At 40.5% G+C, this 27,029-nt stretch overlaps 1 protein-coding gene across 2 annotated transcripts; it reads left to right on the top strand.

Annotated features, from left to right (window-relative positions):
* The first annotated feature begins 933 nt into the window (after positions 1–933).
* On the top strand, positions 934–12,890 carry LOC148018624 (putative cadmium/zinc-transporting ATPase HMA4). Of its 2 annotated transcripts, none has more exons than XM_087662334.1 (12): positions 934–1,047; positions 1,542–1,781; positions 6,835–7,528; positions 7,771–8,028; positions 8,136–8,233; positions 8,308–8,563; positions 8,730–8,867; positions 8,987–9,314; positions 9,422–9,621; positions 9,710–9,849; positions 9,945–10,013; positions 10,098–12,890. In XM_087662334.1, the coding sequence occupies exons 1-12, from the start codon at positions 1,021–1,023 to the stop codon at positions 12,129–12,131; spliced, it is 4,482 nt and encodes a 1,493-aa protein (XP_087518460.1). In that variant the 5' UTR covers positions 934–1,020; the 3' UTR covers positions 12,132–12,890. The 2 variants fall into 2 exon arrangements, with proteins under 2 accessions (XP_087518460.1, XP_087518459.1); XM_087662333.1 differs by having other exon boundaries at positions 9,701–9,849.
* The last annotated feature ends 14,139 nt before the right edge of the window (positions 12,891–27,029 follow it).

The raw sequence follows: 27,029 nt of genomic DNA, 5'->3' as shown, positions 1-27,029 counted from the left end.
CCTTGTGCAAGGGCTTCGAGATTAGCATGCTTGTGCAAAAATGCAAGTGATCATGATGCTATGAGCCTATCCTAGTTTGGAATAATGTAACTATGCAAGGGAAAAAGCAACTTCTAGTACTTGAAATGGTGGATAGTAGTAGAAATGTTTGCAAGTTTATACACCCCAACAACAAGAAAGAAGAACAACCCAAAGAAGATTATGATTCTTAATTGAAGATGTGGGAAGAAAGTTTGCTAGGCTATGGAGCCCAAACAATAAAGCCTAGTGTCACTAAGGAGCAAAACAAGCATCATAGTGCTAGAACCCATGGACCAAATCACATGGCAGGACTGACAAATTATATTGATAATAGGAGTGACAAGCATGTGAGTGCCAAAACTCCTAGATCAAATGAGGAGGCAAGGGGGGCAAATTAGATGGAAAAGGGGAATAACAAGAAGATCATTTGTCAATGAGTTGCATGTATATTTTGTAGCTTAGGCCTCTCTCAAGGCTAGTAATTGTTTGATCATGGTCCTCATAAGAAGGTTAATGGCCCAATTGATAACAATTGTGAATGATCAGACTCAGCTTAAACTCGACGCTCGGTGAGAGCCTAGAGGTCTCCACATGTATTCAAAATGTCTTGCATGCATCCATGAAGAAAGAAGTTGGATGTTTTAGCTTTGGAGGGAATCAATGTTAGAAAATTGATATGTAGCACGTCTCCTTCCCCTCCTCTAAACTTCTAAAGACACAAAAACTCAACGATAAATTAAAAAAAAATTAAAACCCACCTGCCGCATTAGGAGTTCCGAATCCCCGATGATTAATTTATTTCTTTGAAAATAAATGTTGTTCTGTCTCTCTCTTTCACAAAAAAAAAAATAAAAAAAAATGTTTGGCTTTTTAAAACATAAAAACTATAGCACGCTGCACACTATAATAGGCTTGCAGCAGACCATCAAGGTTTTCTCGCCTCATGAGAATCGAGAGAGCATTTTCCCGTCCTCTCTTCGCTTCTTCTTCCATCCATCCATGGCGGACGATCCAGCATGTTCAAGCGTAATTCTTCCCTCTCATTTCTATTCCTTCTCGTTCTGTGCTGGACCTGATCTGAATCCCCTAATTTCGTGCCGAATGCGATTGTATATCTAACTGCCTGCTAATTAACAAGTTCTTCTTCTCATATTTCCCTTCATCCTTCATTCTTCTCCTCCTCTCAGCTCGAGTTATGGTCTGTCGGCGCTTCATCCTCTTTTCCTCTGACCTCTCCATTTTCACAGTGTTTTGCCAAAATATGAGTTACGTACATGTTTCTAGAGAATTTGCTCTCCTCATCCTGTTAGCCGAAATATTCTTAAAACTTGCTCGGCATGTGGCAAATCTCTACACGCCATTCGCTTAATCTTCTGGTTTTATCTTCTCTGACACAGTCACAATCTCTATGATCTCGCCATGCAAAATTTCTCACTAAACCCTTATTTACACATAATTTTTGGAAAAAAGCCTGCACCGTTGTGTCTCTGTAACTTGCTGACATTTTGTTGTTGGTGCAGTCCCTCAAGGGCCGTCACAATGATGGCAAACACTTGCTTATACACGAGGGTGGAAAGTTCTCATATTTCTTGATCCCTCCACTTTCTTCGCTTGAGATAGAAGAGTCCAAACTCTGCTTCACAAATCACAATGGCGCTATGTGGGATTCCCCAGTCGAGCAGTGCTGCGTCAGGGAAGGCGGACATGTTCACGCGCATGTTCATCACGGAGAGATTATTGAAGATATATTGTTAGAGGAGGTAACACTCTTCCATTGTGCAAGCCATTATCACACTAAACTGCTGTGTACCAATTTCCATCCTGCATGTCAGAACAATAGACTGCTGTGTACATCGTCCTTGCACGTCTCATAACAATAAATCTCTGTCGAATAATGATGGCTACCTACACTGGGTTTGTCAGTAGATAACTCCATAGTTTTGTTGGGTGCTCAAAAGTTTGCTTGCAAAGGCCAAAGGCCAGGAAAGATGTAGAAAAATGCCAAGGTTGTGGGTTTAGTTGGCCACTGATACGAGAACACAAGTGCATGCCACCGGGAGGTATGACTCAGAATGACAAGGCTTTAGGACGAAGGATACATCATACCACCTCTCACAAAGCTGCCATATCTGGAGTGATGTATTCTACTGTTAAGGTTTACAATTCCCAAAGATCAAGAGAAGTATACAAATGCTTATCGAGATACCATGCAATGTTTGGAAGTGCTTAGAGAGAAAAGCTCTTGTAGGAGAGTCTCAAAGTAAGCTTAAAAGACGGTATGGATCTTGACCTCATTCAACAGCACATTAGTCCTGCGATGGACATGGAACATGACAGCGTGGATGTGGACTCTCTTGATGAAGAGTCTTTGGGGAAAACCAAGGGTGGGTGGGGTGCCTAAGAGTTTGAAGATGACAAAGGATGTGTTTTCATTTGCTCGTCTCAGGGCATTGACATGCTATTTTTCTTCAAGGTGAGACCTCTTGCTTTGCCCTAGTCTTGTGCAAGCATGGCCTGCTCTCCTCATTATGTTGTTGTGATTATTATTCGTGATGGATGGCTCTAGGCTGTAATACCACGAAGGAAATCACAAAACAACACTCATACACACTTGGACCTCACTCAATGAACACAATGAATAGGTGAAGAGACAATCACTAATAATGGTGGGATGAAATGAGTATACAATGATGTTCTATAAAGATAGACAAAACATGGATACTGCTCCAAGTCTATGAATCTTCCAAAGCTATGGATGTCCAAAGGAGGAGCCCCATCAATATATAGGCATAAAATGGGGGAGCATTAAATGCAGTCAGCCAGCATTCCCTAGCCCTAAAAAGGGCACTAGAAAATGCCAGAAAAAATATTTTGCCAGAGTCCCTGCAGCACAGACTCACCTTGACCTGACTAATTTGCTAACACCCTCTCTTAGATCAGGGGTGAGCTGATACAATACAATAGTACAATGATGGGGTATCATAAACTATACAGCATAGAACCACCAGAAAAACCATGGATATCCAAGCAGTGAGTGGCCAGCCCACCACCAAGATGCCTCGGAGAGTATCTGATGTCGATGTTGATCATAACAGCACCACCTGAAAATAGAGAAGAATCATAGCAGCTCGCTGTGTTATGTCACCGATGTCACTCAGGACATACAAGACCAATTTGCCAAACATATATCTGAACATGTGACCATGGAATCCCCGCCTTCGGCCAAAACCGCCCAAGTGTCCCCTCATGTGGGCTCCAGACGAAAGCCTCCCGCTCTGTGTCAAGTAACCAGCCCATCATGAACCTAGATGTTAATCCTAGCTCCAGGATTTGTACTTGCTAGACTTCGCGCGATCCGTCAGGGATGTTCCTCTTTGGATCTTGTGCATCTGTATAGACATATAGATGAGGCACGGCTGCCCTATCTCACCACCCTCTCACACTCCCTCTCTTGCATTGGAGAGTCGTGAGGGATGTCCGTATCACCACCACTAGAAAGCAGTTGAGGAAGGTGCCACTAAGCCCTTTCCGCGAGCCGAGGAAGAGGATCCCTTCCGTGCCTTGGACTTCGCCTTGGCTGGAGGATCGGAATCGGAATCTGAGGTAGATGATGACTCGTTGGAGGAGTCCGCATCCTGCTTCGTCTTCTGTTCTTGTTTCTTCCTGGAAGCCGCCAACTCTTTGCAATCCTTCTGTAAATGACCTTTCTTGCCATAGTGGTAACATTGGGCCTTCGACTTCTTCATCTTTGAACCTCTCTCTGAAGCTGCAAAAGCCTCACCTAAACCTCCATAAGGTAACGGAAGCCTCCCCTGTAGTCGCAAAGTAGCCTCATGCTCAAGTAGCATGGAGGACGTGTGAGGAAAACTGACAGGAGTCGTAGATGTCTGTGCCCATAAAGCATTCGCCACTCCATTAAACTCCTGAGGAAGCTTGTAGAGTACCGTACCAACAAGATGGGCCTCTGATAAAGCAGATTGCATTGTGCAAAGCTGGTCCTGGAGTTGGGTAACACGAAGTAGAAAGGATCGAATCGTATCTTTGGATTCAAACTTTAGTTGTTGGAGCTGGCCATAAAGAGTAACGGCCCTCATGGTGGAAGGAGCCTCGTACATCAACTGTAACTTCGACCATACGTCTAAAGTTGTCGTACAGGAGGTGACCACTTGTAGGACTTCTTTGGAAATATATCGAAGTAATGCTGAATAAGCACGGGCATCATCTGAAAACCATTGAAACATAGCCTCCTCATGGTTGTCTTGATCAAAATCAGATGGAATTGGAGAAGGTTGTCGAGGACGTATCACAGCTCTGTTAACCATGTACCATAACCGCTTCTGAATAAGCCAAGCCTTCATCACCGCACTCCACGTGTAATAATCAGATCCATGGAGCTTGTCATTAGTGGATGTGCATGGAGGAGCCATCTGGAGAGGATTCAGAAAAGAAGTAGAGAAAAGAAGGGATTGGGAGAGGAAACACAGCCAAACCACGAGCACAGATTGCAAAAAGCAAGAGTTCACATGCAACATAACCCTAAATCTGATCAAAATAAGCCAAAATCTACTGCACAAAGTCAAAAAATCAGTAAAAAATTGTCCAAAACACCTAAAACGGCCTAATGATGGAAGCGCCCAGCTAGGAGGAGATGCAAAAAAACCAAAACGCAGGCTGAAATGAAGGCGTAGGCTGTACGGATGCTGACTGTAGCAAAAAACGCAGGCAAAACTGGTCGCCTAATTGGAGCAGCAGCTGCTTGATCAGCAAGAGGGAAAACAGTCCTGAAATCAGCAATAAATAAAACACACCAGAATCACAAAACCTGAAAACTAATACCATGTCAGAAGTGGTGCAGCAATGGAAGCATAAACAACATGCTGAAATAAATTGCTGAAACACAAGACAAGAAAAAAATAAACACAAATACAAATGAGAACTCAGATGTATGCTCGGGAAACGGAATCCATATCGAACATGAGACAGCATCATACAACAGTGAGTCACTAGCTGTGTGGGCACCTTGGCACCGGCTCCTCTCTCCTCAGAAGAATCCACGAATGATGGTTGAAGTACAAAAGAGGAGGATCCCCAACAATATATGGGCATAAAATGGGGGGATCATTAAATGCAGTCGGCCAACATTAAATGCTCCCTAGCCCTAAAAAGGGCACCAGAAAATGCCAAAAAAAATACTGCCACAGCCCTTGTAGCAGAGACTCACCTTGAGCAGACTAATCTGCTAACAAGTATATCATTGATCATCCTTTATTATGATACACTTTGATATCCTTTAGCAATTTAATGGCTGGAAAATGAGATTAGAAGGCTGCCACTTGGCAAAACTACCCATGCAAGTGAGAAAAACGTTTTTGTGGTTGGTAGAATCTGATTTAGTGTTGGCAGGCTGAGAGAGAGAGAGAGAGAGAGAGAGAGCGAGAGAGCGAGAGAGAGAGAGAGCTGCTGTTCCATTTTCATGTGTAGAAATCAGTTATTGCGAGCAATGGCCATTAGAAGGCTGTAGGAGGCAGGTGACAGTAGAGAGACTCTCTCTAGGGCTGGCGACAGTATTTATGAGGCCTCAAGATAGTAGGCGATTGCATTAAATACATAATTGATAGATTGGCAAATTAGTTTTGGACATTTCCTTACAAAGAATCTTAGATTTCTCTCATGTTAGCATTCTCTCACCTTCTCCAGCTTGTGCTTAGCCATTCTCAGCCAATTGAAGGTGTTCTCGGTCAGATTTGGTGTGAACAACAAGGAGAATTCTGTTGTAAACCCTAAATTTCTACAAAAATTAGGGTTTACCAACCACCTTGGGACCCGTGCGACCAGTCAAAGGTATTGTACATTGAAATTAGCTGAAATTTAGGAATTGTTAGGGATTTCAAATGCTAGCTCATCCATTATGAATTGGGGCAGCATTTGGCTAGTTGTGGGTCTCATTTGTGCAAGCCCTGGGTGAAAATCAAGGGACAATCGGTCCAAAATTTTCGCTGATTGTTTGTACAGCAAGGGGCTTTTGGATCAGCAAAGGAGATTGTTAAATCTTAGCTTGCACTCAATCCATTGGCAATTCAAGTTAAAGAAATACCGAAAGGGGTGCCAGTTTTGGGGCCAACAGGGTGTCTATTGTCCAAGATTGTTAAGGTAAAGTGTGCATTTCAGTTTATACTCTTTTAGTAATTGTTGTAATTAAGTGCTTGATCAAGTTTTACCACCATCTCCGAGAAGGAATGCTGGTTTCATCCTTCTTCTTCTTCTTCTTCTTCTTCTCCTCCTCCTCCTCCTCCTCCTCTTTCTCCTCACCCATGAAGCTTCAAGCTTGTGACTTTGAAAATAGATACATGGTGTACGCTTAGTGCTAGTATGTCTTTTAGGTTTTCTAATATCTATTCAGATTGCAGCCCTCTTACTCGCTTAGTGCTCATTGAGTTTGTAACTCAATACTTTATGTTTTTCAATCTTGTAATGATCATGTATGATTTAATGCTAAAATCTGAAACTCCACCCTGGTTTCCAAAATTGGCTGAAACTCCAAAATTCAAATTTTTGCTGTTTCCATTTCCCCTGTTTCTGAAGCTCGATGGTCCTATGCCACAATGTTGAACTGGCAAAAGCTTGCCACAGTATTTTGTGCAGTACAAGAATGAGCAGCACATTGCTGTAATGTGTCTGTCATCATTCATGTGACATGAACATTAATCAGATGGATCTGCAGGAGTAGTACATGTTTGAAAACTGCAGTCATAGTTTTTTTCATTTTTTGTTTCTTCCTGCTTATGACTAAACAGGTTTCTTTTGATGATGCAGTGTGGAGATGAAGTAGGATGCACCCTTCCTATGCTATGGGAGCTACCTGGTTCTTGCTTACAAGATTTTTCTGATTCAAAGGAGGAATTTTACAAGGGGGATCATCATATGCATTGGGAAGGCTGTGATCATGTTCAAATAGCACATGGAGATCACATGGACTGGCTAGTACCTATTAGTGATGGGTCATTTGTGCTTAGCCATGCACATGTGAGTAACGACGGTGCATCTAGATTCACAGATCATGGACGCCTTGTGAAAGTTGGGGAATCACAAGGAAAGTTGAAGCAACATTTCAGACAGTTTCTTGATCTGTTTGGATATGAGGGTCCACATACTGGAGGTTCCACCACTGGCACTGCTACAATAGAGCTGTCAGAAGATCCATGCACAGTTGGTATGGCAGCCAGATTGTCAATTTCTGCAACTTATCCTTCCACAGAACAGGCATCTGACACAACAAAATCGCTGCTAGAGGAAGCAAGCGTATCACTGCAAATAGATGGTGAACTTGGACTATCTGGGTTGCATAAGACTACGATAGATGTTCTCGGAATCTGCTGCCCTGCAGAAGGCCCTCTTGTCAAGAAGATACTAGAACCTGTTCCTGGTGTTCATCAGGTGATGGTCAATATAGCAGCAAGAACAGTGATAGTACACCACGAATCTTCATCAGTTTCAGCTGCACATCTTGGTACAGTGACCTGTCCTAGATGAGCTGCCCACCTTAACAGTCCCAGAAAAACCTACTGTCACTATTAAAATTTGGTTATGGTTTTCATTTTCATTTGAAAAGAAATTTCTTCTATGCATTAAATACTTGCGGGGGAAATGGACTAAATTGGTAGTTTCTCTTTGAACACATCAAAATTTTCCTGTATATGGAAGAGGCTATTGGTTTCTTTAACAAATTTTGTTTGTTGATCTTTACAACAGTGAAACTACTAAATGATGCAAGGCTAGAAGCTAGTATTCATCATCGGGGGGAATGGAAGGCTTCACACAAGTGGCCAACTCCATATACCATTGCTTCTGGATTACTGGTGATAGTTTCATTTTTCCACTATTTCTATAGTCCATTAAGATGGGCAGGATTAGGAGCAGTGGTTGTTGGTGTACCACCCATCATTCTGAGAAGTCTGGTCTCGATACGCCAATGTATTTTGGACATCAATGTCTTAATGCTCATTGCAGGCATGTGGTTGTGAGCATCAGTCATTTCAACATTTCTGTGCTTGGATAATGCAAATCTTGAACTTTTCTTTGATTGCTTACACTGAAATTAGTGGCTTCTCTTGCAGTTGCTGGTGCCATTGCTCTTGGAGACTACTTGGAAGCTGGCTCTATAGTATTCCTTTTCACACTTGCGGACTGGCTGGAATCCAGGTCCAGTGACAAGGTGGTCTACCTGCTTGAGCCCTCGAACAATTTTGTTCTGAAAAGATTATTTTTCTGAAAGATGTGTACTTGTAGGCTCGGATAGCGATATCAGCAGTAGCAAGTCTGGCTCCTCAAAGTGCAGTGCTTGCTGAAAATGGCTTGAAAGTTCCAGTGGCAGAAGTTAAGGTTGGAACCAAACTCTCTGTCAAAGCTGGTGAACGTATACCTATTGATGGCATAGTAGTGTCTGGGAAAAGTGCTGTAGATGAGAGCAGTTTGACAGGAGAGTCCCTTCCTGTAGAAAAAGAAGCTGGTGCAAGTGTTTGGGCTGGAACAATCAATTTGATTGGTATTGTCAATTATTATTTTTCTGCATTTTTCCTGTTTCTTTTCTTGATACTTAATCTGAATTGACTGTTTATGGTGTGATTCATGTGTTTCTCATACACAAAACGTGTCTCAATTTTCTACTTTTTTGATAGCACATGATGAGTTTCTTCAACTAAAATTGTCAGGTTATCTTTGTGTTGAGACATCTGCTTTGGCTGAAGACTCTGCAGTATCAAGAATGATAAGGTTAGTAGAGGAAGCCCAAACTCAGCGCTCGCGTATTGATCAGTTCGTGGAACGCTTTGCAAAATATTACACACCAGGTAATTATGGAACCCAAGGCTGCACAAACTGAATAGGTATTGCTATCTTTGTTGAAAGAAGTGCATCAAGGCTTAATATCTGAGATGACATCTGAAAATTGTGTTTCTTGTTTCTGCAGTTGTGGTGGTTGCTGCCATGGCATTAGCTCTTATTCCTCTCTCTCTCCATCTCCACAATTTGCGACACTGGTTCTACCTTGCACTTGTTCTCCTTGTTGTAGCTTGTCCTTGTGCGCTGGTGATTTCAACCCCTGTTACGGCAACATGTGCGATTGCTGCAGCTGCTCAAATGGGCCTCATTGTTAAAGGAGGAAAATATTTGGAGGCACTGGGTAAGTTGAAGGTTGTTGCTATGGATAAAACAGGGACTTTGACCGAGGGACATTTCCAAGTAGCCCAGGTGTTGCCTATAAACAAAAATACGAACTTAGAAAAAGTCTTATCTTGGTAAGTCCACAATAAAAAATGGGCCTTCCAAAATCTACATTTCATTATTGTCTTGCTCTTTTGGAAGTTATGGGCATTGAACACTCATGGTAGCTATGATTTGACAGGGTTTCATGCATAGAAAGCAAATCAAGCCACCCCATCGCCTTTTCAATAGTGGATTATGCAAGGTTGCATGATATTGAGCCTTCTGGTGAGGTTGAAGACTTCACCATGCTACCAGGAGAAGGTGTTAGTGGTGTAATCAATGGCCATCTGGTGTGTATAGGGAATGAGCGACTGGCGAACCGACTACATTGGACTAAAGGTATTATGATTATGCTTTTCATTTGAATCCTTGTTGATCCAATACAAGTTGTGTTTCCTCAAGGTCTGGGAATGTTTAGAGGATGTAGTTGAACCTGGAGTTTTGGAGGCTTGGAAAAGGAGGGGTTTAACCATTTGCTGGATTGGTGTGGATGAAAGACCTGAAATGGTCTTGGCTGCTGGTGACCAACTCCGGACAGAGGCACCAAATGCAATTGGTGAATTGAAGGTAATCTGCTTCCATAGAAGTTTTCAATAAGAAGTCATGAACGGTTTCCTTTAGTGGATTTCTGGAATTTTCTCACATTGTCCGTGTTTGATCAGGATTTAGGTCTTCATGTAGCCATGCTTACTGGAGATAGCCTGGCTGTTGCAAGTGCTGTACATAGACAGGTGATTGATGTCAGTGCGTCCTGTTTGAAGTCTGCAAAGTAGATTGCAGCTATTTGAGCTTAGATAAGTTTTTACCTCTTGCAGTTAGGAAATATCGAAGTGCATGCTGAATTACATCCTGAAGATAAAGTAGAGGTGCTGAAGCAGTTGAAAGTGAGAGGTTTGACTGCTATGGTGGGTGATGGAATAAATGATGCTCCAGCTTTAGCTGCTGCTGATGTTGGCATTGCCATGGGAGTTGCTGGTTCTGCAATTGCTATGGAAACTGCAGATATTGCTCTTATGACAAATGATCTCAGAAAGCTCGGAGTTGCTGTACAGCTTGGCAAAAAAGCTCGCAGAAAGATTGGTCAAAACATTGTTTTGTCCTTTGCAACAAAGTTACTTATCATTATTCTGGCTGCAGCAGGATATGCATCCCTTTGGGGTGCCGTTGTTGCTGATGTGGGGACTTGTTTGATTGTAATTTTCAACAGCATGCTTTTGCTAAGAAGCCAGAAACACCATGGTAAGCACTCGAAAAAATATTCAGAATGTGGCATCTGTCCTTCAAAAGGGAAACTTCTTGGTTCATTCCGCTCCAAATTAATGGGCTTCCAAATCCTCCAAGATTCTGAAGATAGGCTTGAAAACTGCTGTGTGGAGAAGTCTTGCTGTGAGCTAAATTGCAGAAGTGCAAAGAGTGGAATAAGGAAAAGGAAGTATGCTTGTTCCAGAGATTGGCGAGGTCTCAACTGCTCTTCTGCTGTGGATACTGCTTTAGAGGGAGCAAGCACTGAATCACATGCTGCTGGAGAGTCAGTAGACCTTGGAAACTGCTGTGGTCCGAGCTCTTGCTGTGAGCTTAGTGCAGAGAACCCAAGAAGTGGAGCAAGGAAGAAGTCAGGCCATAAGGACACTTGTGCAAAAGATTGTGAAGGAATGGAATGCTTGAACACTTTCCTGAGCATACCAGATGGATCAAGCTTGGGCCAGTCTGTTGAAGAGGGATGCTGTGCAGAAAAGGCCTGTTGTGAGGTTGGACGTAAGAGCTCAAACAGTAGATTAGAGAAAATGGATCCAAAGGATGCGTATTCAACAGAGCACTGTTCTCCTGTGCTGCTGGAGAACAGAGGACTGGTCTCCAGCAATAGTGTGTCACATGCTGCTGCAGAGTCAGAAGAGCTTGCAAACTGCTGTGCTGCGAGCTCTTGCTGTGGGCTCAGTGCAGAGAGCCCAAGAAACAGAGTAAGGAAGAGGTCAGGCCATAAAGATACTTGTTCAAAAGATTGCAAAGAAGGAATGGAATATTTGAACACTTTCCTGAGCATGCCAGATGGATCAAGCTTGGGCCAGTCTGTTGAAGAGGGATGCTGTGCAGAAAAGGCATGTTGTGAGGCTGGACTTAAGAGCTCGAACAGTAGATTAGAGAAAAAGGGTCCAAAGGATGCGTGTTCAACAGGGGACTGTTGTCCTGTGCTGCTGGAGAATAGAGGACTGTTCTCCAGCAGCAGTGTGCCACATGCTGCTGGAGAGTCAGTAGAGCTTGGAAACTGCTGTGTTGCGAGCTCTTGCTGTGGGCTCAGTGCAGAGAACCCAAGAAGCGGAGTAAGGAAGAGGTTAGGCCATAAAGGTACCGCTTCAAAAGATTGTGAAGAAGGCATGGAATGTTTGAACACTTTCCTGAGCATGCCAGATGGATCAAGCTTGGGCCAGTCTGTTGAAGAGGGATGCTGTGCAGAAAAGGCCTGTTGTGAGGCTGGTCATAAGAGCTCAAACAGTAGATTAGAGAAAATGGGTCCAAAGGATGCGTGTTCAACAGAGGACTGTTCTGCTGTGCTGCTGGAGAACAGAGGACTGCTCTCCAGCAGCAGTGTGTCACATGCTGCTGCAGAGTCAGTGGAGCCTGGAAACTGCTGTGCTGCGAGCTCTTGCTGTGGGCTCAGTGGAGAGAGCCCAAGAAGCGGAGTAAGGAAGAGGTTAGGTCATAAAGATACTGGTTCAAAAGATTGTGATGAAGGAATGGAATGTTTGAACACTTTCCTGAGCATGCCAGATGGATCAAGCTTGGGCCAGTCTGTTGAAGAGGGATGCTGTGCAGAAATGGGCTCAGTGGAGAGAGCCCAAGAAGCGGAGTAAGGAAGAGGTTAGGTCATAAAGATACTGGTTCAAAAGATTGTGATGAAGGAATGGAATGTTTGAACACTTTCCTGAGCATGCCAGATGGATCAAGCTTGGGCCAGTCTGTTGAAGAGGGATGCTGTGCAGAAATGGGCTCAGTGGAGAGAGCCCAAGAAGCGGAGTAAGGAAGAGGTTAGGTCATAAAGATACTGGTTCAAAAGATTGTGATGAAGGAATGGAATGTTTGAACACTTTCCTGAGCATGCCAGATGGATCAAGCTTGGGCCAGTCTGTTGAAGAGGGATGCTGTGCAGAAAAGGCCTGTTGTGAGGGTGGTCGTAAGAGCTCAAACAGTAGATTAGAGAAAATGGGTCCAAAGGATGCGTGTTCAACAGAAGACTGTTCTTCTGTGTTGCTGGAGAACAGAGGACTGCTCTCCAGCAGCAGTGTGTCACATGCTGCTGCAGAGTCAGTAGAGTTTGGAAACTGCTGTGCTGCGAGCTCTTGCTGTGGGCTCAGTGGAGAGAGCCCAATAAGTTAAATATGTACATAGGCCTTTGCTGTGGGCTCAGTGCACACAGCCCAGTAAGTTAAATATGTACATAGGACTTTGCATATGATTGCATCGGAAAGGTCGATATGGAGGGATGTAAGTGCAGATTTTCATGCATTTGATATCTCATATTACTTCCTGACCACGATTCGATTTGGTTGAGAGTTCATTCCAAATGTCAGCTGATCATTTTTACCTGCACGATAAAGGATTCTTGATTGCAACAGTGCAGGGATATGATGTACGGGGTGATTTCTCTGCTCACTGATGAAGTTTGAAAATATATAGATATTGCTATGGTTTCGTTTTGCCTATTGGATGGAGGGTCTCAGTTCCCGTTATATTAAACATGGTCGAGACTGACAACAATTCGCCGAGTATAAGTTCATATCGACTTCTCCCTGCTCAGGAGCAGAAACAAGTGTCCTTCGTCAAGCTTCAATGGGTTCAAACAATCAACATGTACTGCCAAGATAGGAGAGAAGTCGGTAATGGCTAAGATCTGCTCTTCTTCCTTGGCTTTTCTTTGAGAGCCTCAAATCACTCGACAAACTTTCTTCGTTTTCTTTCTTACATTCTAAAAGTTGAATTTTATACATTTGGCTAAGGTCTTGAGACCACTCATTTTTGGAATGGAACAAAAGGCTTTGACCTTTCCTTTTCTTTTCAATAAATTTAAATGTGAGCCTTTGGACTACACATATTTTTACATTGCTTCAGATATGATTTTTGACAAAGGATACAAAAGAAAGATGTCATTTTATAAAAGATATTTTCATGAGGAGTATATTTTTATGCCTTTGTTTACACACATTTGTGGGTTATCACTTAATGCCTTGATCATCACATAATTGTTCAAACAGACAGGATACATGTTCATCTTCATCATCTAATCTTAGGTATTTCAACCTATGCATATATTGGTTCTCAACCAAAGCATCAAAGCGTTGAAAAGTAGCTTAAAAATATGATTTTTACTTTATAGATTAGGCCCAAAATTTATGTGCAAAAGCATAAATGAATGTAACAAAATACTTAGCACCACCCAAAGATTGTCAAGGCATGGGACCACGAACATCAAAATAAGCAAGAGCCAATGGCTTATTTGGGCACTTAGAGCCATACTTCTTATGAGCATTACAAGTGTGCCTACCATATAAGCGAGAATCAAAACAATAATAGTCCAAGGGTGGAAGATATTGCAAACGAGTCAAAACTTTCATACATTTAAGTGACATGTTTCCAAGGTGATGATGACACATAGATATATGAGAAAGATGAGTGATGACCAATACATGATCCCTAGATACGAAAGCAAGCAAGGGATTAAGATGACTAACTTTGGTATCTTTAGTAAAAATGAGATCTCCATGAATAATCTTTCAAGAACAATCACCAAAAGAGACATGATAACCAACATCATCCAACTGTCTACTAGGAGAAATAAGTCTTTTTCTCAAAGCTGAAACATTTACACACATCATGCAAAACAAAAAATAATACTTGTAGGAAACTATAAGCAAATATTAATGATGCCAATAATGTCACATACACGATCATCTCCCAGTCGTATAGAACCTAAAATGGTGACTATAGTCCAATGCATTAATCTCTTCAATTTTGATAGTGGATTTAGTGATGCATTGATTATCCGATGATTTAGCATTATGTTGCATTTTCCATTCCTTTTATCATGCATGTTTGGTGCACCTTATGGTACTATAGGTATATGTGTCCCTACTACTCATAATAATGGCATGTATATGAAGACTTAGAACCATAAGATTTATTGTGATCGTTGCCCCACGAGATCTAGACTTCAATATTTTTTAGACGTGTGTCACTACCACAACAGTCTATTACCTCTAGCTTTATGCTAGACTCAAATTGTGAGAGTATGAGAGGTGTGGGTTGCATTAATATTCTTCCATTTAACCACTTCAGTGAGTAAATCTCCCTCTACATCCAAGCATTTAAAGGCATCCTTAGGAGCATTAGTGTTTATGGCAGTACCGAATGTGTCCCATGACTTAAGAAGAGCGACAAGCAATAAGATAACTTAATAGTGTCATTAAAGAAAATATTATGTACTATAAGCTGGCTGCAAATAGAATGAAACTCATCCGAATTAGTAGATATAGGAGTGCCTTTCTTCATACGAAGATCCACAAACTTCTTGAACTAGTACAATTGCGAAAGCAGGCTCTACTTATCATAAAGATCATATATAGTTTTCCATAATTGCCACACACCAATAGTAGCATAAAAAATAATCATGGACTTAGACAAATCATTAAGTTTATCTTGTTGTCATCTCCATTTTCCTTGTTGTATTTCTTCCACACATTAATTTGAGAATTAGCTATGGTTACTTTGATAATTACATTTCTATATTTCTTGAGTAATTTCATGGCTATGAAAAACCACCTTTCTTACATTTTAGAGCAAATAAGTGCATAGGTTTAGGGTGGAGTATAAAAGGCTAAGAATGTAATTGTGCATTGTATATTTTTGCCATTAATCAAATTTTCTCTTTAGGATTCCTATTCTTGAACCTCCCATCATAGCTAAGGGGTGAATACCTTACTCCATCATTGCAAAATTTGTGTATGTTGCTGTCATCTCCATTTTTCTTGCTGTATCCCACCATAGCTAAGAGGCGAGTGCCTTGCTCCACCATTGCAAGATGTGTGTATCTTGTTGCCATCTCCATTTTTATTTTTATGTTTCTTCCATACATTAATCTAAGAATTAGCTATGTTTACTTTGATCATGGCATTTCTATATTTCTTGAGTAATTTCATGGCTATGAGAAATTGCCTTTCTTATATTGGTATCAGAGCAAGCCTTTGATCCAACCGAGAATTTGTTTTTCAAGATTTTGTGTGGTCCTATACATCAAAGATTGGATACACTAGTTGAGGATCTACTCTCTCTCTCTCTCTCTCTCTCTCTCTCTCTCTCATTATTTCCTATAATCGTGACTAGGGAGGCTTTGCTATAGTAAATCATGGCCATTTTGAAGGATATGGACAAAATCTTGGTAAAAAGGTGTCCTTCCTTACATTTTAGTATGTCGTGATAAACTTTCCAAGAAAGTTTGGTGGTGCCTAGACAAAATAGGGTTACTAGACTTTGGAGGAGACAAAAAACTTCACTACTTTTTCAAGAAAGAGGATTTCCCCCTTCTTCTTCAAGCTTCCTTTCAACCTCCATGGATGCTTTTGCCTCTGATCTCTCTTCCATATCTCATTCCCTCTTCAACACCCCTAGAACTTAGATCCTTACTTCATAAGGATTGGATGGAGTACCATAGTGGCTACCATTGTAGCTAGTGATTCACGTAGGCCAAGTATATATCTTAGTATTGTATATGCTTGAAATAGGGATGAGGCTTGGTGCATTTCAACAAGTTCATTTGAAGATGATTCTTCTCTAAAGGCTTTGACAGTTTAGGATATTTCTCTAAATTACTTGCTAATATCTTTTATTTTTGTTCTACATATCGCTAATGACCATTGGAGGCATCTATGGTCAACATTGAAGATTATTTGATGGCATTATCTACCCCATGATCATTATATTGATCTCTTCTCATCATTCTAACAGGGGTATCCATGGCCTGTTACTTGAAGATTTGAAGGGGTTTTTACTCATAAAGCTTCAAGGAGTGCACCTCAAGTCTTGCCAACCATTATTGGGTAAAGATTGAAGTAATCTTTCACAAATGGGAACATTATATCTCTCTTGAAGACCATGGAGAACAATAAAAGTTCAAAAATCTCTTCTATTCTTGTGGATTTTATGGGGGTTTTAGTATTTCTATGTTTCTAAGAGAGTGATTAAGGCCCAAGAGTACTTAGTTGAGAGACGTTGGTTCATCCTATCAAGATTTGGAGCTTCCTTCTATTATGAATAGTAGTGGACATCATATATCATTCAACAACACTTAAATAATTGGGGATTTCATTAAAATAATGATTAATCTTGGGAAGTGATTATGACCACAACAAGCATTGAAGACTTGGATTCTTTGGAGAAGGTAAATTGATTGATTGGTTCTCCATCAACACCCTTTATTGCACATTAAGAGGTACATTTGAGTCTGCTCTCTTCAATCTCTCTTTCCATCCATTTTTTAAGCTTATCCACTTACTAAAAAGGGGGATTAAGAGGCATCCATAATCAAATTTTACATTAGATAGTATATATAGCATCTCCTAGGATAGATTGTGGTTATGCTTGCATTCACCTATCTTGCCCACATTGATTTTAGTGCTCTAATGATACTCTAATTGGTGCATTTGGCACCATTTTTATGCCTAACATTGGTATTTCCTTGTTTGTGTGATTCATTGATCACAATGGAAAAAATAATCACGATAGTAAGCTAGAAATGCTGTAAAGCAATGAGTCATTGTTGCTGAAGGATAATTTCCCATCCCTTTTCTATTCGATTTCATCCTTTTGTACCTATAAATCCTTGTATATCATTGAAGAACACAAATAATCTTTTTCAACCGTGCATTTCAGTGCCAAATTTTTCTTGCAAGTGTCATCATCCATTACATAAACAAGAGAAATTTTTATAGGTGTTGAAGCCTTCTTCCATAGGTAGTACATGCTATTACATTGTGTTTATAGATTACAAGAAGGTCTACATGCTAAAATCGAATTCTAGGCAGTTTTGGATAGATCTAGAAAATTGGTTCTAGAATAGGTCATTGGGATTATAATGAAAAATAGAGATTATAAATGGCTAGAGGAATTCATCACAAAGGCATAGAGCCAAAAATATCTTCAATATAGATTATTCCACAGACACAATGAATATTAATTTTCAAGGAAAATCTATTACATTATTTGGTATGCGGTCTCGTAGGAAACGTGAACCCCTCAGTTTCGTCCGTGATGTGACTCCAATGGCAGAGGCTCTGTTGGTAGCAGCCTTGCTTGCCAACTTCTTCAGTTCCTCAAATGCATCCTTCTTGGATATTGAGACAAGAATAGCTACGCCCAAAACGACGCGAGTAGGCAAACCCAAAAAACACGAACACTCGCCCTCACGTCGTATCGGGAGATGAATGAAGAAGTCTGCAAAGGCAGCCGAAAAAGCCGTACAAATGACCGACACCTCCTTATATAAGGCATGCAATTATGCCACATGGCACTAGCCGTTGGGCACCGACACGTGGCACTAGCCATTGGGCACCAACACATGGCACTAGCCGTTGGGCACTAACATGTGGCACTAGCCGTGATGCGACACATGGCCTGCAAACACATGGCAAACATGACACGTGGCATATGGACGTTAGGCGGACATGTGGCACAATTAATACGAGACACGTGTCTCGACACGTGGCATGGTTAACGAGGGTGTATAAGGGACCCTTTTGCTTACATGTACGCTTTACATTCTCTCGAGATCTCACGCCGTGCTTGCCCGATTCGGAGCGATCCCAGTGCTGCACCTATTGCGTTCCTCTCCTATCGCGTTGTATCGGTTGCCCTCGCCCGATATGGAGCGAGGGTGCTTCTAGGTCTTTCCCGGTTTCCTCACTTCGCGCCGTTTTGTGGTGGCCGGTTGTTTGATATGGAGCGAAGGTGCAAAAATGTCTTTCCTGATTTTCTCACTTCACGTCGTTTTGTGGCCAGTTGTTCGATACGGAGCAAAGGTGCAAAAAAGTCTTTCCCGTTTTCTTCATTTCACGCCATTTCATGGCCGCTTGATCGATATGGAGTGAGGGTGCTTCTACGTCTCTCCCAGTTTCCTCCTTTCGCACCGTTTCGTGGCCCCTTGTTCGATACGGAGCGAGGGCATCCTTCGGTGGTCTACGTAATTGCCATCTCGTGTCATATCGGGCTATCTTCTCGCGGGCGTTGTTGTGCTCATCTCCGATACGGCGCGAACGCTAAGATCCATCTTGCGCATTTGTTCCTCCTTGCACCGTATCGTGGCTGTTATCCACCAAGCAAATGCTATCTTGTTAAATTTTCTAGAAAATTCCGATCTCTCTTTTTTCTTTCTGGCTCTTTTATTTCCTCCTCTGCATGGCAAGGACAAGGCAAACTGCAAGAAAAGTTTATGTAGATAGGAAGGACATTGGGGGTAGAAGGAAGTTACAATTTGATGAATCTAGAGGAGGAACTCCCCTCAAATATTGCTGATGCTGGGCCATCAAAGGCCCCAGAGGATTTTGCCACAGAGATCCCCCCTACACCAGGTGTTGGCGAGGCATATTCCATGGAGTTAAAGCATTCCAGTGTAGAGAATGTTTCTTCTCCTGAAGTTGAAGAAGCAAAGGGTGAGACTTCCCCTGTGAAGGATTCATCCTCTCTAATTGCACCCGAGTCTACTTCTGCTACAACCAGTGAGCCTCAGCCACAAAAGAAAAAGAGGAAGTCTCGGTTCTTCTACATGCAGAGGCGGCAAAAGTTTTTCTCATTGATTTCATGAATGATGCTGCTTACATTGCTGCTACGCATGCTCATAGAATTACCCTAATGAATAAATATTTCAGCATGATCAGCAAAATCAAGTATAGGTTCGATAAAGTGTTGAGGCCCTTGCCTTCCACCGATCAAAAATCCTTTGAAATCCTTAACATTCCCCCGAAATTGTCCAGGAAAGGGAAAAAGCCAAAGGTCGAGGATGTCACTCACCTTTACTCTACAAGGGGTGCCACTTAGCAAGAATCTATCTTGAAAGAAAAAAGGCAGGAGGTCTTGGAAAATGAAGACAAAGTTTACAAGAGGAAAGCCGCATCACTTGGTCCCATCAACTACTAGAGAATGGGTAAAGTGTATGGGCAAATACTTGTGAATGTTTCTGCGGAACCTGAGGAGGATTACCTTAGTATATCTCCCGAGGACAAGCCCATGTTGAAGAAAAGGGATGTCCAACTATCTGACTCCGTTGTTTTTTGTTGTATAAGGTAAGGCTTATAGGTTCAAGTATATTTTATATGTAATTTGTATTGATTTTGATCGATTCAAATAGCTTTTGCTATTGACTGCAGGGCATTCGTCTCCTCTCTCACTCCTGATATCCGTAGAGCAATATATGTTGTTGATCCACTTCTCTCAGTCACGGAACTATTTGCAAGATCTGGGTCTAATATTGCACCATTCTTTCGTACTTTTGATAGTGTGACAAATTACCACATCTTTTTCCCTTATGTAGAAAGGTATTTTTCTTTTCTATAGAGGAAAATTTATATTCATTTGTTTTCACCCTTCTGCTCACCTCTATTTTGAATTTGCAGAGGGCATTGGAGTCTTATCTATATCAATTGTCTTACTAGAGAAATTATCTTTATGAACTCTCTTAGCGGTATTCATGTCCAAGCACGAATGTATGTTGAAAGAAAATTACTTGCTTTGATTATATTTACAAATTATATTTTGAACTAACAAAGCTTCCTTTTGTAGTGCTGGTAGACTTGTTTCTACGTTTTTGGATACTACATATGAGGATCTAACTGATCCTCAAAAGCCTTATACGTTTCTTCTACAAGAAGTACCATTGCAAAGTGATGTGCATTCTTGTGGATGGAGAGTTATATCAAATATTTGCAGAACAATGGATTCAAAGTTGCTACAAATAGAAGGAGTGAATGTAAGTTATTAATTTCATTTGATTTTTGTGTGACCCTTATCATGATGTCTTTTCACTAACTTATAACATTTATTATTACAGTGTAGAGACTATCCTGATTCGTATGTTTGGTGGATAAGGGAGAGATGCATTGAGTTGATTTTGGACAAGGCAATCGCACCATATGATCCTGACTCCCCTCTTCCTCCCAAAACTTCAATGACCAAGGGCACAAGTAAGGGAAAGGGCAAAGGCAATGGCAATGGCAATGGCAATGGAAATGGCAATGGCAATGGCAATGGCAAGGGAAAGGGCAAAGGCAATGGCAATGGCAAGGGCAAGGGCAAAGGCAATGGCAATGGTAATGGCAAGTCAGCCACAAAGACCACTGCTGCCGGGTCTAAAAGAAAAGGAATGCCAACGATTTCTCCTCTGAAATTTGATGCATCCCCTCTTAAGCCCCAAGAAAAGAGAGTACATGTGAAGGTGAAATTCTTTCAACAATCAAAGAAGAAAGGCCCTGTGAGAAAAAACATATTTGAAGAAATCGATAAAGAAGCCACAAAGCCAACAAAGGAGAAGGCAGTAGATAAAGAAGAATCAAAAGAGCAAACATAAGCATACACAAGCCTTATTATTTTGGCTTTGTACATTTATATGACATTTTTGTACCTCATGATGTAATGAACTTCTTTTTCACTTATAAATCGAATGTAATGTACATTTATTTCTATACATTCGAAAGGCAACTTGCTTCATGATAGCTTATGAGTTCCCACTAAGAAATATCTTAAGGACAGTCACTCAATTAAGATAAATTCCTACAAAGTTTTCATTCTCAAGGCTCAAAACTTACAATTGTGGGAGACAAACAACTCGTACAAGAGAAAGAGCGCTCGGCTCTTTTACCAATTGTTACACCATTCACTTTGAACTTATATCTAGGGGATGTATTGTCTAGCAATTCCAAGGTATCCCTCACATCTTTCAGACTCCAATTGGAAGTAACATTCACCTCCTTTGCTTCTTCATGCGGCAAAATGTGCACCACAAGCTTATATGGTGTGCAATCTGTATCGAAATCCAAGGGAACCCAAATACCCAATCTTAGTTTGTATCACCTATAATCAAAGCCCAAAGCAAGAGTTTGGCGAGGGATACTGTAAGCCAAAGCCAAGGATTGAGGGCATGCACTGCACCTCAAGATATCACCCTTATGATCACACTCTCTAGATTTCCAAAGCGTCCCTATAGTGTTGTCCAAATCCTCTTTCGAAAAGTTTCTACTTAGCCAGGATACCTTCGTTCTTTGTAAATTTGCTGTTTGGAAGCAAGCCACAAAGATATGGAGGGGTACAAACCATGATTAATGTATTCTTCTTGAGATCCTTCCAGCTATCATGGACTTTTGAATATCCTGAGATATTTTGAATTTGAAACTCTGTACCGTTGCCTTGTCAGGAATCTCCCAGTTTAGAGATGAAAGACTTGGCAATGGCAAATCTTCGATATGCCCATACCTATCCGCTCTAGAGGGAACCACATACTGTGCATAATATATAAAAACCTTGCATTCACTAAAAAAAGACACAGTTTGATCGACATAAATAATGTCTGCCAATACCTTATGAATGGCATGGAAAGTCCCACTTAGGCTTTCCACAGGTTGCCATTCAATACTTGTTGACAGAAAGATATCTGCAATGACGAATCGGTTGTTAGTACTTGCCTAAATGGAAAAGAATTACATACGTTATTCAACTAATAACTTACAATGTGTTTGTTGGGGAACACGTTCGTTTGGAGGCAAGTGCATATCCTTGGCCATGTAAACATGTTGCACCTTGACAAACCACCTTTCGAGCATAATTTTGAAGGCAATGATACGCCCCTTCCATTGATGTTTTATATAATCTTGTTTTCTTCTTTTCACCTTATGAGAGCCCTTGCAAGATGGCAGCATGGTAGCCCAATCATTTACACTAAAGGTTTTGGGCTCCCAATTTCCATCTGCTCCCTGGCTATAGATTGTGCAAGAGTGTATTAAACGAGAAGGGCGCCTAGAGGAAGCCATGAAAAGAATGAAAGCGTAGAGAAAGAAGCTCAAAGAGGGGTGAATGAACTAAAAAGTAGCGTCAAGAACACAAATGAATATGTATTGGGCGCCAAAAAGAATATTGAAAGATCTCCCGACTTTCAAAAACCCCATTATTAATTTCATCACATCTCTATCACCTATTTTGTCAAATTTGTGAGTAAATAAGGTCTTTGGGACTCCAAAACATGTCAAACTTTGGGGATTTTGGCTAAAAAAGAAGAGAGAATCACAAAATGGACTCCACTATCTCTAAAAAAGAGGAGACAAGAATACCATATTCTTGCACATGTGGCAAACTCTCTTTGGCATGTTTCTTAATCCCGTGATTAACAAAAGTGCATTTTTGTAAGTGTTTTTGGTCCTAATGCGACTTCCCTCCCTTCTCCTTCTTCTTCACATATGGTGGCAGCAGTGGCATAGGCAATGATGCTCTCTCTCTCTCTCTCTCTCTCTCTCTCTCTCTCTCTCTCTCTCTCTCTCTCTCTCTCAGCTTTGAGCTCTCTCGCTTTCTCTTTCATTCTCTTTCGCAAATGGTTTCAAGAAATGTCGTGTTCGATTTTTTGACACTTTTTTTAATTACAACAATGTCGCTATTTGCATTGCCATTGGTATCGCTAATAGCATCGCATTGATATGACCGTTGCTATTAGCATCACAAAATTTAGTTTGCAATGCTAATAGCGATGCCGATAGTGACACATGTATTTTTTGTCGAAACCGGCCGTCACTACTGGCATGTTCCCTTGTAGTGGAAATGTAAATTTTCAATTAATATAAACTAATGGATGATACAATATCTATATGATATTGTAGTGATATGAATTATCAAGAGCTAAAAAAAGTAGATGAAAAATTTTAGTAGAAGATAAATAACCTCTCCAATAATCCATAAACTAGTTGGAATAAACCAATTTTGATGAAGGCTTAAACATGATAAGCAATCCATAACAATGGGTTAGTAAGAATGAATGCACGATTATGGGATGTAAGCATCAGAAGCTTAACACCAATTGTCATCCCATCACATCAAACTTGGTTACTAAACTTGAGTAATGGATGAAGAAGACATGTTGGTCTTGTTAGTAGATGTGTTAGTAGCCCACATTAATAAGTAAGACATGCTAAAAAAATTTGAGATAGAATAGATAGGATGTGGAGTAGAGTAGTGTCCATTATGTAGGAGCACAAGTAGTGTAAAATAGTTTACAAAATTCCATTTTCTACATATTTGAAATGTTTATTACATCCAAAAGTAGTGATGCCCCTATCAAGTTTTAGGGCAATAAATGGGATGGATATCATAAGCTAGTTTATCTTCCAAAAAGATAATTTTTATACAATGCTTTCGATACATGTCAGTTGGATCTTACTTTTTTTAGACAACTTATTCAATTTTAAAAAGATAAGACAAATGATTTAGTGTTGTCTTGTCATGGTTTTTAGAACACATTGTAAGAGGTGTTGTGAATCTTACATAAGTGGAATGGAAATGTATATTGGTGGGAAAAAATGTATGATGGGCAATACCATCCAGATATAAGCATAAGCAAGCATATAGAGGATACATTTTTTATTGGTTTATGGAACCCTCTCATGTTAAAATAGGTTAAGCATATGAGTAGATAGCCGTTTAAAAGCTTTATGAATAAGACCCTACTCATGGGTCAAGAATATATTAAAATAGCCATCACATAATAATAGTCTAATGTCAAATGTGTTGTTACCCAAATGGGCTTACGCTATGTTACAAGAAATTTGAGAATTCATCTCAAAGTCATCCATATATTTGATCCATTTGAAAGTTGAACCAGCATAATTAGGTATGTAAGAGACTTTGATGCTTAAACTATGGATTAAATATACATATATAAAATCCATTTTCTTGCATAACATAGGACATTGTTATATCAAAATATACTCATGGGTTCACAGGAGACATGATGAAAGACAAGAGTAAGCAATTATATAAAATACCATTTTAGAGTTGATACATAAGATACCCTTATGGGTTTATCTAGTTTAAATACATGCAAATTTTCCATACATGAGACATCATTTAGAGGTGCTCATACCATAGGAAAACATGGTAATTAGAATTCATGGCCCCGTGGAGATGGGTGGGAAGGATGTCATTATTGAGAAGAAAATGAGTGATTTTTTAGTTTATTTTGGGATGTCTAGACAAATACAAAAGGAACCATAATGGTTATTACCTTGTAAAAAAGTAGTCATGAAGGAGAATGATTGTAACCAAACATTCCATAGCTACATGAATCGCAAGGCCTATGTGTATGCATCTATCTGCACCATCATATTAGGGCATTGCAATCATGAGTGACACAAAGAGGGAGAAGAGAAATGATGTATGAACAAGCACCTCACAAGCATGTGCTTGAGAGGCCATAGAATTGAATGAATATAGCCATGGCTCTTGCTTGCCAATGGCTACTAAAGTGTTGCAAATCCATACATTTCATTTTTGGAAGAGAAAGAGAAGGAAAGGCAAAAAAGCCATTGAATAACCCTATTCAAAAGGGTTAACTTACACCACACATCCATTATTTTCAATTCACTGTCATATTCCAAAGAAGGATTTTTAAAAATTAGTATACACAAAATTACAAACTTGATTGTGTGTAGAATTTACCCACTTATACCTACATAGCAAGGGATATCCATGGATAAGTGTTGCATAGATGGACTACCCTTTTGGTACGGAGTCCTTTGTATGCACACCCTTTTGAAGAAGCTTGCAAAGTTCTCTAATGTCGAAGAGAATACTAGGGAAGTCTTTTGCTAGTTATGGATACTAGGAAGTTTTCTACTGTCAAAGAGAATACTGGGAAGGTCTTTTGCTAGATATGAAGTTGCTAGTGTCAATATGTGTGTCTTGTTGAAAGACAATATCATTATAGTATCTATAACAAAGAGAGTAAATTAGGGTAGAAGATAAGATGATGTTATTGTTCTCCACTAGCCAAGCTTCTGTATAAATGTGTTTAAATATCTTTGATCAATTCTTGTTGAGGGAGAGAAAGAGAGAGAGAGAATATTTTAGATAGAACAAAAGATAAGATTGGATGCTAATTAGAGGGATATTAAAAGCTAAGATTACAGGTAGATTAGGGGTTGATTAGGATCTATCATGACTAAAATCAAGAGAAAGAGACAAGATCCAACTCGGTAAAAAAGAACACGGATATAGTGAATCAAATGGGTGTAATTGTGTGATTAAAATTGGCATATATTTTTATTTACAAGATGCAAGTGCAAGACGTACCAAGAGAAAGAGAGAGTTCATTTTAAGCTCAATGCTAGATTACTGCTAGAGACCATAGCCATGTCTTTAGGAAACTATAGGTCGATCCTCTTGGGACGAGATTGGATACTTCCTTGTTGTGAACTAGACTTAGAAAACACCTAATCACTTGCACACCAAGCAATCAAAGACCCCACCAAGAGTACATTATGTGGGATAGTCTATAGAGGTAGTATCTACTTTCAAATACTTGGGGATTGAGATACCTGTAGACCACAGATGGCATACATGTGTGGAGTGAAAATTAGTGGCAAGGAAAAGTAAGTATTATCACTTTGAAAATGACTGTAACCGTATAGATACTAAATTTTGAAAAATATGGTGTATGATTTTTTATGCATATATTCTAGAGATCGTATTATATGGAGTGGAAGTGTGGGGGTGAAGCATCTCCTCGTCTGCATGGAACGACATTGAGAAGCTGCAAAAAGCTTTTATTCATAGACATTTGGGCATCAAGAGCACCATACCATATGTACTTATGCTTTTGGAAACTAGCCATTGGCCAATTGAGGTACATGCTATGATCTGAGTACTGAGATATGCCACATGAGTATGTCAAATGGATGACAGTAGGCTCCCCAAACGAGCATGGGATGCTAGCACATGCCTACAGAAAACGTGGAAAAGTAAAGTGCTTTCAATAGGATGGGTGCTGGATATGCGAAAATGGTTTAAAGGGTGGGGAGTGGATAGATATCTAGATATGGCATCCAAAGATATATGCATGGACACATTTCAATCAGACCTTTTACGAGTGTATCAAGAAAAACATCAAAGCAAGGGAGCAAATGGCAAACTTGCTTATTACAGTATGCATATCTATCCTTCATGTTGGAAATCCTACATGCAGGCAGAGGCACACATGCAGCCATACATAGCCAACCCACTCTCAGTGGTATTTAGACGGAGTATTGTACAACTTCGAACTCAATCACACACTTATTGATCAAGACAGGTGCATGGAGTGGACAAGCAAGAGAAACGAGGTTATGCAAGTTGTGTGGACTACAGAGTGTAGAATCAGAGGAGCACATGATTATGACATGCCTAGCATATGCACACATACGAGCTAACTTTGATATCCCTTTACAGGGTCCACTTCACCAATTTTTGACCACTACTCCTATATCGAAGTTAGGGGCTCTCATCACCCGCATGTTACGCTTTCGGGAGAACCACACTGCATAGATCGTTCTTTCACCATAGCTACCCCTTTCCTACCATGGGGGAGGAGAATAATTGTATATCTGGAAAGGTCCCATGGGTCATAATTTGGCCTTTCGTGGTGGACGATAATAAACTACACTACTCTACTCTCTATCATGCATATCCTCTCTCCTCTC

This window comes from Lygodium microphyllum, chromosome 21 (genome assembly GCF_053477565.2).
Source record: "Lygodium microphyllum isolate KBCC chromosome 21, Lygodium_microphyllum_v1.1.10, whole genome shotgun sequence".
In the NCBI taxonomy this organism is placed as follows: domain Eukaryota; kingdom Viridiplantae; phylum Streptophyta; class Polypodiopsida; order Schizaeales; family Lygodiaceae; genus Lygodium; species Lygodium microphyllum.
The sequence above is the reverse complement of the archived record's forward strand: the minus strand, read 5'-3'. Positions and strand labels throughout refer to the sequence as shown.

What these genes read in the sequence shown, in the direction of transcription:
- LOC148018624 (XM_087662333.1), top strand. Translation starts at nt 1,021, where the DNA reads ATGGCGGACGATCCAGCATGTTCAAGC. An exon ending in AATCCAGGTCCAGTGACAAG is followed by an intron (nt 8,234 to 8,307) that starts GTGGTCTACCTG and finishes GTGTACTTGTAG; the next exon opens with GCTCGGATAGCGATATCAGC. An exon ending in TGGAACAATCAATTTGATTG is followed by an intron (nt 8,564 to 8,729) that starts GTATTGTCAATT and finishes TAAAATTGTCAG; the next exon opens with GTTATCTTTGTGTTGAGACA.